This window comes from Argiope bruennichi, chromosome 1 (genome assembly GCF_947563725.1).
Source record: "Argiope bruennichi chromosome 1, qqArgBrue1.1, whole genome shotgun sequence".
NCBI classification, from domain to species: Eukaryota; Metazoa; Arthropoda; class Arachnida; order Araneae; family Araneidae; genus Argiope; species Argiope bruennichi.
In genome coordinates, this window is record NC_079151.1 from 12,037,001 (window position 1) to 12,051,264 (window position 14,264).

The window sequence follows — 14,264 nt, forward strand, 5'->3', positions numbered from 1 at the left end:
GTTTAAAAATTCCACATTCTAAGAATTTATTTTGTCTTTTTCTTTCTTCAAAGCATACTTTTATATTTCATTGTGCCTTTTTAGTGTTGGAGACATCGACACGAATGCCCCTGCACAAGCGCTGCCATTTGGACTCGAGCAAGGGTTCGGACCACCCGACGATGAGCTCAGGATCCGAGGGCAGTACGTGCGACGCATGCTCCGAGATCCTGAGGCCATCCGATGACATGATGTATTCCTCCAGCGCATGCTCCATGAAGGCATCATCTTGTAGAATACATTACAGGTGGCCCTCATGCCTATCCAGGTAAGTAGCTCTCGCTTACATATGAAAAGCTACCTTGTCCTGATAGTCAGGTCTTGGATTTAGAATCAGAGGATCGCTGGTTCTAAACCCGCTTCCTCTAATTATCTGATTAGATCTATAACTAATGTATATTAAATGAGAAAATGTGGCTAAATATCCACTCGTTGGTTCGGTTAGAAGTTTAGAGTGTAGTGTAGTGTAAATATCACCCTCGTAATCTGATTATACTTCGAAATTATTTAATCTGTTCAAAAATAGCACCCCCATAGATTCAGAACTGTCCTTTAGGATAGTTAAATTTCACCATCTGACTCGCGCTCGAAATTAGAGAAGCCATTTATTACAATTGATATCGCAACTCCATGTCTTTTTCAAGCACAGGCCAACGACATCAACTGCTTTTTTAAGTATAAAATTAAATTTTAATGTATAAGAAACAAAAGTTGAAGACAATTTGGTAATTATATTTTGAGAATCAAAATATAATTTCTTTAAAGAATACAGTCTCAAAAAAAAAAAAGAAAAAAAAAAAGACTGATTTCAGGGAAACAAAGAAAAATAAATAAAACCCAGTTAAAATGAATCCAATCTAGTTTTACTGAGTATTCTAGAGAGTCCAAACTGAGTGTGCAATTTCAAATAACCGAAACAATTAAGAAATTAAACCAAAATGCTGACTGTAAAACACACACACACACACGCTCACACACCTTTTAGAAATGTTTTAGAAATGTTTTGAGAAATTGCTCGTAGTCATTCTTATTGTATGAATGCTTTATGTTTTACAATGACTGTAAATGTGGAAATCTAATTTTTAAATTTCTGTAATGGTCTTTTAAGAATTAAAGTATTTCATGACCATAGTCTTCGGATTCGAACTTTTCTGTAATTTAATTACCATTGCTGTCGTGTGTAAAGTTTTTTTCCCATTATTTTGTATTTTTCTGTCATTGAAATGAAAGAACTTAATCCATTTCTGTGGTATATATTATTGAAGAAAACAATCGGTTTATTGCAATACGGTGTTGAATTGTAACAAGTCATTGCTTGCTTAGTCATTGAAATTTATTTAAAAGATAAACAGATAGCAATGCTGTGTTATGAAAAATAAAATAGTCGAATATTGATTATATCGTATCTTCAATCGCTTGATACATTTGCTAAAGATACATTTGCTATTAAACTTATTTTAATAAATTGGTCTTATTCTAAATAAATTTTGACACGTTTTTTAAAACAAATATTTTAGTTTTCCTGTTTCTATGCATTACACTATATATATACACTTTGAAATATTATTACAAAGTTCTCATAATTTGTGGAGATTTAGAAATTATAAAAGTGAATTTTCTGTCATTTCTTCAAACTTAACCTAATGAAATACCAATCTCTAATCTTATTGCAAAATGTGTCCCATTTTGCTAGCTCTTGTTTTCGTCTTCCACTGCAGTGCTACCAATCATTTCCTAGACAGTCTTTTTCCTCCGTTTACCCTATGTGTGCCTTGTTGTGTAATTGCTTTCTGTGTTTTGTATTTACGTTATTCTTGTTTGTGCAGCTTTCTTTGTCGCCCGGACTGTCTAATTCGAAATATTTAATTTTCTTCATTTTTCAGATGGGGTCAGAGTTCTACAACTACTGCCAGTGACGTAGATAGCGTTGATACTGTGTCTATTATTCTCAGTGATTTTCAAGGGGCTCCCCATTCTGCAACAATGTCAAAAGCTAATGGTCATGGGCAGTCCTTGTCGTGTCTTTGTGATTCTCAAGGAACATGGTACGTTTCTTTTAACACGTTCACTCACTGCCAAGAGTGTCATCCATTGATTGTACCTAACTCTACCGAACCATCTATTTAATTAGATGACCCCTTCTCTACTATCATTAACCCTTTGACTATATGTTTACTTGAAAGCGTTTATTTGTATTTGAAGTGCATTTAGTTTTTTAAACTTGTAAAAGCAATAAATTTTATGTAAAAATTCATTTGTTCATTTGTTTTATAAAAGACATTGAGACACTTTAATAAGTATTACAAAAAATAATAGAAACATAAATTCAAAGAAATACAGAACATTCTGATATGTCAAATGTACCCAAAGAGTTAAAAGATAGATGACCCTGTAATGTCTTGATCTAGACTGATCGAATAACGAAGCAGAATTTCCAGACAATTCTTTATTTTACAGCCCTATATATATATATATATAAAAGAACAACTTGTTCTTATCTTGGTTAAATAAATAGCTATTTAATACTGTAGTAGGAGACACAACAGTCGAAGTCGAAGGGTTTTCTGAAACTCAGTTAGTTCTCGGACTCCGAACTCGTGGGCGTAGTCCTCTGCAATTCGTTTCTTCTCTTCTCCCTAAAAAAACAAACATCACCACACTTTATTTCGGCGACAATCTCCGCCTCTTAATTTATATTGGTCCTTTGAGCTCTCTTTCGGCCAATCGGGGTGCAGCAATATGCTCCCTCAGCGGCGCCAGTGGGTCGTAGGAAGGTCCTTTCACAATGGGAAACATTTAGCATCCAGATGTTTGGACACCCCTTTCTCTTTGAAGGTACTATCAATACCTCTTGAACGAGGAATTCCACATGTGGTCTTTCACTGTAGTCGCTAATGAACAGATGCGAGACCACCCAGGTGAAAAGATCCACCATATGGCTGTCTCGAGGAGTTTAGTAAGTAACAGCGACGACACAGCTGGCTGTAAATGTCTTATCAGTACTGGGAAACGAGGAATGTTACAACCCCTCCTCCCACTTTTCTAACTAGAATAGGTGGCCCGAATTATTGGGTGGAGACGTGACAGTAAGCGTATTGCATATAGAAAAGAAATCAAAGTATTTTGCTTAAATTTATTTTTCATTTACTTTTTGAAATCTTGACTGAAATAAATGTTTGAAATTTTACGTTTTTCAGGCCTTTCAACCAGTGTTCAAAGTGTGGACGACAATTTTACAGTCGTGGTAGTTTGCAGAATTCCAAAGGAAAAACATCCCCTTCTCCTGAAAATACTGGGAATGATGACACCAGTGGATTCAGTCCGCAGTGGACGATGGATTCACTGATCGGCTCCACAAACTGTAATCAACAATCGAAGAAAGATCCAGCATATCAAATGATGAACCCACCTTCCGATAGGGCATCCTTGTGTTCACACGCTAGTCACAGTAGCAGCGCTAGTGCTAGCAGCGAGTCGGAGTATTCTGTACCAAAAAATTTTATGGATACATTATATGATAGGTAAAATCCATGACCGGGAATTTTAAACTTTGATTATCTATGCTGTCTTTGTCATTCATTTTGAAAAGTAATTTAAAATCGGATTCTCCACTAGAATTTTTTTAGATCGAGTTCATATTTTTTAACTTTCTCTTCCTAAAAATTAATTTCAGATAATTTAGACTTCATGCTTAAAATTTCTCATTCATTCTAGAATAATGAATTAATTTCATTAGATTAAGGCCGCTTATTCATTTATAACCAGATATGGCCTCTAAGCCTCACCAAACTTTCCTCAGCCATATTAGGAATAAAAATATTGAGATGGTTTATTCCAAAAGCATTTCCGACTGAATGGCTATCTAAATCTTTTAAAGACCTTTATAGTGTTTTCATTCAAATATATTGCTCTTGAAACTGTTATTATAATTCTTCAAGCGGGTTTTGTATTCTTAAATATATAGATTGAAAGCCAGTTTCAAATCGTTCAAATATTACGATTCTACATTTCAGATCTTAAATCTAAAGTTTTTGAATCTTTTATTTTTCGGTAATATAACGAATAGTTTTAAATTTCGCTTTATATTTACAATCGCCATTTGGCCAATACGGTTGGGTTATTATCTACTCACTATCCAAATATTCTGTTAGCATTTCACCTGCTTACAGTGTGCCTAGATATATTTTCGCATTTTTTTTCAGACCTAAGAATATGCAACATGCTTTTAATGGTTTCGCTAACTGCAAACCGACAGAGACTCGACGCGCAAGTACGACTGAACCACCTGTTCCCTGTCAGGGACCGACAGATACTTGTATCGTGTGTCCTTGCCACGAACCAATCAAGGATTGGATGACCACCTCGATGTCCCCTTCTCAGGAAAAGCTAGCAGGGCACCAGGAATGTGCTTGCTGGAACAAGCTGTCCATGTCGGTCAGAAGTGAAGTCGATATCAGGATGATAAATGGTCGGAAAAGCGCAAGTGCCAATGCATCGCCGAATTCGTCTCCTAAGAAAACAAAGTATAATACTGGTGCTAGTACACTAAGAACTATGAATAATGGAGTTTTGGACTGTGATTTTACATGTACCTGTGGTAAAGGAGACCCATACGCGAATTATGCTATTCCCAGATCGTCGGCAGTTGTGTCTAAAGTAAGTGATATCAAAATAATTATTTTAATAATATTTATAAGCTTGTATTTTACTCGCTTTGTATTTCATTATAGTATTTAATATATTTTAATGTGACAATTTTTATAGACTTATGTACCACCTGTATACTACTTATATTATGCATATTTGTGATGTAATGAGTATGATTAGAAAAGTGCTCAAATTAGTCATTCGTTTGTTAAAGGATTAGAAAATTAGTTCAAATTAGTCAAGACAGACTTGTAAATTTAGAGCTCCAAATTGACTTGTAATTACTTTTTGAGTAAAAAGCGCTTAAAATTGTGTAACAAATACTTGATATTTAAAATTAAAAATTAATCGAAATTTTTACATTTTTCATGAATAATTTCGAATCAAAGTTATATTTATACTTAAAATCATAGAATATCTTTTTAAAAAACTTGTAAAAAAATTAAAAAGTTTTTAAATTTATTTCTTTAATTTTAAAATACTTTAAAATATATTTTACTGCAATTCTTTTCATTAATTTAATATCTTCATTTGTATCTAAGTGGGTTGCGATGATATTAAATTAATTTTTGTATAAATTTATCTTTGCTATACAGTTAAGACCCTATTTTAAAAATCACATGTAGAGAAATCAATCTGAACACGCTGCGAAGTTTCGGAACGATGAATAACTGTCGTTATTTATATTTTATAGTAATTGGTCAATGTTTGACTACAGATGGTTAACATAGCATATCTTTCTGAAGCTATTTATTTGCATATTACAAAAGATTTGTAGATTTAGTGTGTTTCAATTTATTAAAAAAAAATACAGACGTGAGACATTGGTACGTAAAAGTAGGTTTGTCTGTATGTAACAAGAATATTGTGTGTATGTGTGTTAAGAACCGAAATTCATTTCACAGATTTAAACTCAAGAAAATTCAATGTCGGTGATGGAGTGCCATTATGATGGTAAGGCACTCCATCTTCTGTAGCATGCTACAGTAGAAAAATGTTCTCCCCTGTATCAGTGATTACTTGAACATCTCCGTTCCTTTAGACTGTGTCAATTTTCTTCTTTTATTTGATTTCTCTCTTAATGCTGTCTCGTGGAGTTGGGGAAGTCCACCGCGGCCAACTTCTCTCGTTCAACTGTTTCAAAACTCGGTCTCCATTATGAATGTTTTGTTTATATTTCCTAAATACTTACTTACTTACAAAAATATATTGTAGGACTCAACATTGGCGCCTGGACAGTCAAATGGAAGTAAGGATACTAAAACGCATGTACCTGATCCAACGGAGGATTATGACGTTCCTAAGAAATTCACGGTGAGAATTCCTTTTGACTGAATATAGGTTACTTTCTCTACTTGATGGTAATAGGTTACCTAATGTTACTAGCACTTGTAGTAATTCTTTTCGACCGAATTCATTTTATTTTCTCTACTTGATGTTACTAGCACTTGTAGGAATTCTTTTGGACCGAGTACAGGTTATTTTCTCTACTTGATGGTAATAGGTCTCTTAAGGTCACTCGCAGCTAACCAAATCCATTTGATCTAATTCTTTTGACTTGAATACAGGTTATATTTTTCTCTACATGAGGGTAATAGCTTTTCTAACGTCACTAGCAACTGTTTGAACTAGTCCTGTAACTGAAATTTAAAAGTTTTAAAGACGATATTAAATGTACGGTTTAAAAATATATAAATTTACATTGTTGAGCTAAAACAGTTTAAAAGTTCTCTTCATTATGCGTTTACTTTTAATGGATAAGGTATCCATTCTAATTGTACTCCAAGAGTTAATTTGTAAGCCATTAGATAAGCGTAGAATTGGGAAAAATTATATAAATAATGTAAATGACGTCTCATGTTTGTGTCAGTAAATTATTGCTGAAGCAAATTGTAAAGCATAATTTTTTGTGTTGCTCTCCATTTTTAATTATATTTAGTAAAATGGTTTTGACATATTTTAAGCGGAAAAATTTACTCATCTATATGTAAAACTGGCCGACTTATGAAGCTTTGAATTGCATTATTTTAGACCAGTTATCGACTCCAACTTTCTTGAGGCATATTTTCTTCGAACCAGCACTAATTATCCAACAACGACTGTTAATTCATTATATAAAGTGATTAAATTTCATATTATCAGCATTCAGTTTTTAAGGCTCAAAATTCAATAATAAAACTACTGATTACTCAAAATACATGCAGTTACTTGTTTTATCCTTAAAGCGTGATCTATACTCATATGCTCTATATTTGATTTACGAAACGGTTTTACCTGATTTTGTTCCCATCATATAAGTATATTATCATAACTTCATATTTTGCATGTTCAATGATCAAATTTGAATGAATTATAAATCGAAAAAGATTTTCTTAATCTAAGAGCTTAACATTTTAATGTATTACTTAATGTAAAATATATTTATTTTTCATGAAATAAAATTATAATGTACTATAAAATAAATTTAAAATGCGAATTATTTTTAAAAACTGTTTTTTGGGGTTCTTTTTATAAACTGTTAATTTATTTTAAATTTTCATTACAGGACATGATGTCTAACTGTGATATGACGCAGAAAAACTCAGCAATGAAATCCATTAATAATAGCCCTTCTTGTTCCTGTATGAGCGCCTGCAAAATTGTTCAAAATATAGAGCTCTTCAAGATGGCTTCCAAACATTCCTACAACCATAAACACGGGCCTCTCAACCCCAACACTAATGACCCCCTTCAGATGTGTGCCTGTCAAAGAGTCATGCTTTGGGCTGGAAGTTTAGTCCCGTGTCTAGGACCACAGAGTGCTACCCTGGATACTGGCTGGCATTGCACAAAATCTCTTGCCACTGATGGTGCAAATTGTTCCAGAACGTGGATGAATCACACTACTGCTGTCTGCAGTGAGCCACATAGGACTACTGAGGTTGTGATGAAAAATGGGAAGTTAAAGCACGTGTTACGAGAATCTTCATGTGATACAACAAATGCACAAACGGTGCGAAATCCTCTACGACCTCGAGCTAGCACTGTTTCATATTCTTTCTCGAATAAACATTCAGATACAAGCTACACTAACTACGCCAATATTGAATTTCCATCGAATAAGTTTGAGGATAAGTCATTAAAAGCGAGTGACGATAGCTTATCTCTAAATTACGCTAACATCGAATTTGCGGAGACTTTACCTCTGTACGAAAATTCGAATTTAGTTTTATCTCGCTTAGAAACTGATGATAAAAAAGAAGCTGTAGTACCTAATAAACCTCCCCTTCCTCCTAGATGTCACATGAACGCAAGCAAGAAGTTTTCCGACAGCATGGATAAAGATGAGAAATGTAAGTGCAAACAGGTGTCCAGTAATCCTAATCGTAGTCCCAAAAAGATAATCGACAAGCAAATAAATGGAAGTGCTTATGAGATGATGTGTTACGAAAAAGCTCCTACCCACAGCCAATCCGATGAGGATTATTTGATGATGCAACCTCTCTGTATAAAAGAAGATAAAGCATCGCCTTCAAAGCAAATCTTAGAGAAACCTGATTCTACAACCTCCAATACTACTGTTTCTGTACAAAATGATGAGCCTGAGACAGAGATTCGAGAGAACCTCCCTCTTAGGCCTTTCATGCCTTATTCTTATCCGATTGCAGAAAATACAAACTCCGGTGTACCAGAAGGCATCTCTGGAGACACGATGTCGAGAAAGAATCAATTGATAAGTGAAGATTTACATATAAGAGCTATGAGATCCAATTCACTGAGTGAACTGAAGAAAAAGGTTTTAATGCGAAAGCGATCTAGTTCAGTTGATGGCAAAAATAATGGGTACCAATCAAAAGATTCTGGGGTTGAATCAGTACCAGCTTCCCCAGTTAGCAGCCCCAAACCATCAGTATCTCGCAAAAACTCATTATTTTCCAAATTAAATCTCCGATCAAAAGAAAAATCAATGAGTACTAATGAAATAGACCTACCTCTTCCATTGCCGAATGGACAGCCTTGTGTTTTGAATAGTATACATAAGAATGGACATCATAGGTCTGCAGACTGCCTAAAGCCAAATGAAGACTTCACAAATTCGGATGAGGATCTGAATTCGGATAGCAGCGATTTTGTCCTTCAGAAAGAATCGTGTTTAGTCTCGTCTATGAAACGTTCATCTAGCGTTCCATGTCGAGCCGGGATGCCAACCGTCAGCATATCAAGCCCAGTGAGAACTAATGAAACAATAATGGAACTGAATGACTTGAATAAGGAAACGTCTCAAAATGTACCTGAAGGGACTGATGACTCTCAAGAACCAGTTCAAAGAAAATACAGCCTTGATAGTCATGAAAGGTCGAAACAAAGAGTCTCTAATAGAGCTAGATCTAACTGTGATAATATATATAGTCAAGAATGCTTAGATGAAAGCGATACAGTCATGGAAATGCAAGGTATTTAAATATGAAGTTGTTAATTTTAATTTAGGGCATTTAAGTTTTTGAAGCACGTATTTTATATTTATTAATTGTTAAAATTAATTATTGCAGCAGCCAATTTGTTGTTTTTGGAGGGTTTAATTAAAATGTTTAAAAAATTATCATCTTGAATTAAATATTTACAAATACATAAGAATGAAATTTTTAAATTCAAATATCTGGAACTTCAAGGGATGCTTTTATTCTCCTTCAGTTGTTATGTAGAGTTTTGTTATGTATTTGTATAATATTTGTTTTTACTATCAAATATCCTTCAAAACGGGCGTTGATTAAGTTATGTATCATGAATCGCTTATTGTGATTATTTAGCGTGTTTACATCCGCGGAACTCTATTCAATTCAAATTTAATATTCTAAATAATTGTATTTCGAATCTCCAAAGTATTATCATTAAAACTTTTCTCATAGTAAATTTAAGAACGACGAAGTGACAGCACTTGAGTAAGTAAAAATAATACATATTATTTATAGATTCTTTACTTTTGGCAGGTTTTTTTTTATTTTTTTTATTTTCATTTTTAAAGACGGAAGTATTAGAATTGGCTTGAGTAAAATATTTTCTTATGTCTTATTTATAATTAGCACTTTTGGTGATTCTCCTGGATTAATAGTTGTAGAAATTTTCAATTTCAGTTTTCCTGTCTCTTAACTAAAATACAAAACGGAAATGTCTAAACTTTAATTAATACAAAAAACTTTCGTGATGGAACTAAATATTTTTATCTAAAATGTAGGAACAGACTAAAGACTATTTCAGAGTTGTAGTTTTATATGCATTACAGAATATTTTTCATAATTTTTGTAATAACGTGGAGAATTATTCAATAAAAATTTCTTTGATTCAGCAGAAATTCATTGCAGTAAAATAAAAATTCAACCTTCAAGGGCAGAAAGATAATATAAATTGGATGTATAAAACTATATTAAACCGTAGCAGTTGATAAGAATGGACACACTTTAAAAAGTATTTCATCATTGCTTATTTATGAACTTGAACTTTAATTGAAAGTGCGCCAAATTTCAAAAGATGCATTACGACTAATTTTAAATGGGAAACTTCATCTTTATGAGGTGAAAAAGCCATAACTTCATATCTTCATTACCATCCCATGACTATTACGAGGTTTGAAATGCAACTGTATTTTCATTATCAACAATGAAAAAAAGTTCAAACATTAATAGCAGCAATGAAAATGATTTAAATTCACTTTAATCGTGAAATATATTGTTGTAAAACGCGCTTAAAACACTTTTTGAAAATAGCAAAATAAGACGGTTGCTACCATCCTGAAGTAATTTAAGGACTTCCATACTCATTTTGATAAATTACTTGTTTTGGTGCCCAATTAAATTATGGGGAAATTGGCCAGTAAAAAAATCGTTTGCTTGGCTAAAATTGTTCATATTTTCAAATCTAACCGTTAATAATTTTTTTTTTACACTTATCTCAAACTTTGAGAATAAGTACATTTTACACTGAACTGAAAAGGCAGAGTTGCTGTTTGAATAAGATGAATCAAAAACAGTAATTTGACATCGTGTAATTATCATAGTCTTAATCAATATATCAAGATAACTTTATTATAATCAATATAGCAAGATAACTGAGACATTTATTACTAAAATTTCTATTTATTTATCCCAGCAGGTGTTTTAAGGAGGAACCATTTGCATACTTCTGATAGAGGATCTGCTACGGACAACTGCCGAAGTAACACCAGTAGTTGCAGCTCTTCAGATATAAGTGACTACATGGAATCCTTATCATTCATTTCCAGAAGTAGCAGCAGTAGTAGTGGTAGCACAAGCAGCGCAGACTACATGCGTTCTGAAGAACTCCATGCATACATGCTGAGACAAATTCCAAGACCTCCACCGAAGAATGCTGTACCCGGTAGCAACAATATTATGATACCTGCTATTCACCAGAATCGACAGGGTTCCGCGGACATGAACGGCTCGGATGTGGCCAATAGTTCAGCTAAATATCGTTGCTTGAATGATCACTACGATTCTTCATCCGTTGGAACCAGTTCTGGTGGTTCATTCCAAGAGAATTATTACCATGGCAAAGACGAACCTCAAGTGAGACCTTGCACAAGCATCAGATGTAACAGAGACTCTAGGTCCTCTACGTCGTCTACTAGTTCGCTCAGTACATCTCCCAGTGTGACAGACTATAGTTCTTCTACTTCATCTTCCCCGCCTTGTCAGACCAGCTTGCCTCCAAAGCCCCCGTTTACTAAAAGAAAGCCCGAAGTTAAACCCGATGAGTCGGCCTTTGCTTATCCGTGTGCTGAGAGGGATCCTAAGACGAAATAGAAGCATTGCTGATATAATTTATGAAATGTTTTGTATATATCCGAAGTGGCGTAGCCTATAAGTGGCGTGATTGATGCTTAGTATTTATTCAAACACCGATAGTTTTCTAAAACTATTTTAGGAATGATTTTTTAAAATCCTGTTTTTCATTTGTGATCAGAGCGAATGGTATTGTACATTTTGTGTGAGTAGAGTTTTAAAAAGCTATATTTTAATCGTGTTTGGTACAAACACTCTTTTTATAAGACATAGAGTAGTTTTGTTTCTATTGAGAAGTATTTTGAAATTTTAAAAACGAATTAGTCAGTTTATACATTTTATTTTATTTTTGTGTTCTGTTACAATTTTAATTATTTAATAAAGTTTGAAAAATATTTTCGTTTGATTTTAAAAAAGTGACCTCTTTTTGATAAATGCAGCCAAATTGATAAAAATTCCATGCATGGATTTCTGCACACACATTTTAAAGTTTTATCAGTAGCGTTTTCTCAATGAATGGAAACTGAAAATAAGGCTACCAGATATTTTTAATTTTCTTTTCCTTTTCTTAATTTTTTTTTACCTACATTATCAAATATAATTTCTAATTCATCAGAATAAAAAAAATGGAAGTAGTATTTAATGACAATAATTTAAAGGTCAGATCATTTAAGTGTAATTTATAAAAAAAAAAAATATACAACCATTTCTTAAACTCCAAATATGCCATTCCATATAACATATTATGCATATCTTTTCTACCTTAAATTAATAACCTTTTGCATAATGTTTAGATTTCACACAAAATTTCTATTAATTATACATTTCTTATTCAACTCTTGAATGATATTGTTCCATCAATTAAATATTATGAAGAATTAATTTATTTTACTGAATCAGTTTTATATTCTGGCATGCATATCAAAAACTGCATATCACATTTGTCTATTTTATTCCCTATTACATTAATAAATACATATTTCTGATAAAATATCTAAAAATAAATGACATTCATATAAAAATATTCCATTTAGTGTAACAAAATTTAAGTTCAGAAATCAGATTTTCATAAAAAGAAATAATACAAGAAATTTATATTAGCATTTAAAGAGAAGGTAAAAGAACTATTAAACTTAAATAAACTGCGACCATGGAAAGAAATAGGCTCTACATGTTTCAAATTAATGTTTATCAGACCGTCAAAGTATTGATAAATGATATAGTATATAATAAAACAGTTATTTATTAAAATGTCAAATTTAAAAAATTCCAAGCAATCACTGCTGGAAATAATTATAATTTAATGCTCGCGTTTTGATTTCAACAGTTTGTGAAAAGAATTTTTTATACATATTTCCTTATAAAATGCTTTGAGAGATATTTAATGAGTCTTTTTGTTAAAGGATGAAATGTTTTGAGTGTTTTCAGAATGCAATTTTTTAAGTCGTTTGCACAGTAATGGATGATGTCTGTTTTTAAAATTTTGTAGCTGCCTTACATATCATAACATCAAGCTCTCTGTTTGAAAGTTATCATTTAAATCTTCCGAACTACGAATTCCAAGTCGAGCTTAATTTTTTCTATATTAGTTAGTTTTATTCTTGTTGTAGTGGAGCAATATTTACTTCTTAAAGGATTTCAATTTTTTTAATCTTCAGAACAATGAATTGTCATTTATATTTTTATTTTACTTAAATTATTGTAATTTATTTATTGAATCTGTGTACAAAATGTCGAAAACTCATTTTAGTCATTTAATGGGACGCATGCTTTGTAAACTGGCGGATTTCAGAAAGGAATGAAATGGAATTAAGGAGAAGCTATTAAAAGAAATGAATGTTGCCCGATCAATGAGACTGTTGCATATCTACGATTCAGAATATAATATGGAAAAATACGCGAAATATTTGCAATCATTTTAATGAATAGTAGTTCCTGTTAGAAAATTTTAATTAAATTATTTGTCTGATAGCTTGAAAGGCATTGAAACTTTTGAATGGATATGAGAAAAATTCATTTTCATTTCTTATTCAAAAAATTATTTAAATCGTAAATTTTAATTCATAAAATGCATCTTAATTATGTTTAAAATATTTTCATGCAACGGAGTCCGCTGTTAATAGAAAATTGTAAATCCAGAGTTTTATTTTGAATTTCTTTTTATCAAAAAACTTATTTCTTAACTAGTGCTTCCTTTTCATCAAAACTCACAGCTGTTTTATGTAAAATAAAGTGAAATTTTTTTATGGTTTTAATATTTCTTTCCAGTGGCGGATTTCATACTAATCTACTGCTAGATTGAGAAGGAAAATGCCAAACAGGTCGAGTAAAATATATTTGCCGATTTGGTAAACTAGCCAAATTCATATTAAATTTTTATGAACAAATTTGTAAAAAATATAAAACCTATGATTTGTGAATACTGCAGTAAATCATTAATAAAAATTTAAAGAATGTTTATATTAGAATATTAATTTCTCATTTCCCTTGTTATTAAATATTCTATTTGACAGATCCTATGAAGCAATATTTTTTTAAAGTTATGATTGTTAGACATTTCATATCATTTTTTTATAATTTATCGTAAATATATGCTTTTATAAAATAAGGAGATCACTACTCAAAATGATGGTGAATTTTTCAAAAGCTTCATTATTTTAATTATTTTTTCATGGTTGTATATATTATAAACAATTTCACAAAAGTACTAAAACGAAAAAATTAAACTAAAGTAACTTATTAATATGTTGATTAAATTAGCGTGATATTAAATTGACCGTACAGTAAAAGAATTTAACA

The 14,264-nt window shown here is 32.0% G+C and overlaps 1 protein-coding gene across 2 annotated transcripts in view; it reads left to right on the forward strand.

Annotated features, from left to right (window-relative positions):
• LOC129970181 (serine-rich adhesin for platelets-like) overlaps positions 1-12,133 on the forward strand; it is a 188,266-nt gene extending 176,133 nt beyond the window's left edge. The window contains exons 6-12 of one of the 2 annotated variants that reach the window (XM_056084439.1): positions 85-307; positions 1,923-2,084; positions 3,237-3,560; positions 4,242-4,695; positions 5,902-6,000; positions 7,232-9,119; positions 10,810-12,133. In XM_056084439.1, the coding sequence (XP_055940414.1) occupies positions 85-307; positions 1,923-2,084; positions 3,237-3,560; positions 4,242-4,695; positions 5,902-6,000; positions 7,232-9,119; positions 10,810-11,486 (3,827 nt within the window). In that variant the 3' untranslated portion in view covers positions 11,487-12,133. The remainder of the gene's footprint in view (positions 1-84; positions 308-1,922; positions 2,085-3,236; positions 3,561-4,241; positions 4,696-5,901; positions 6,001-7,231; positions 9,120-10,809) is intronic. The other variant, XM_056084440.1, reaches the window with a different exon arrangement.
• Positions 12,134-14,264: the final 2,131 nt, after the last annotated feature.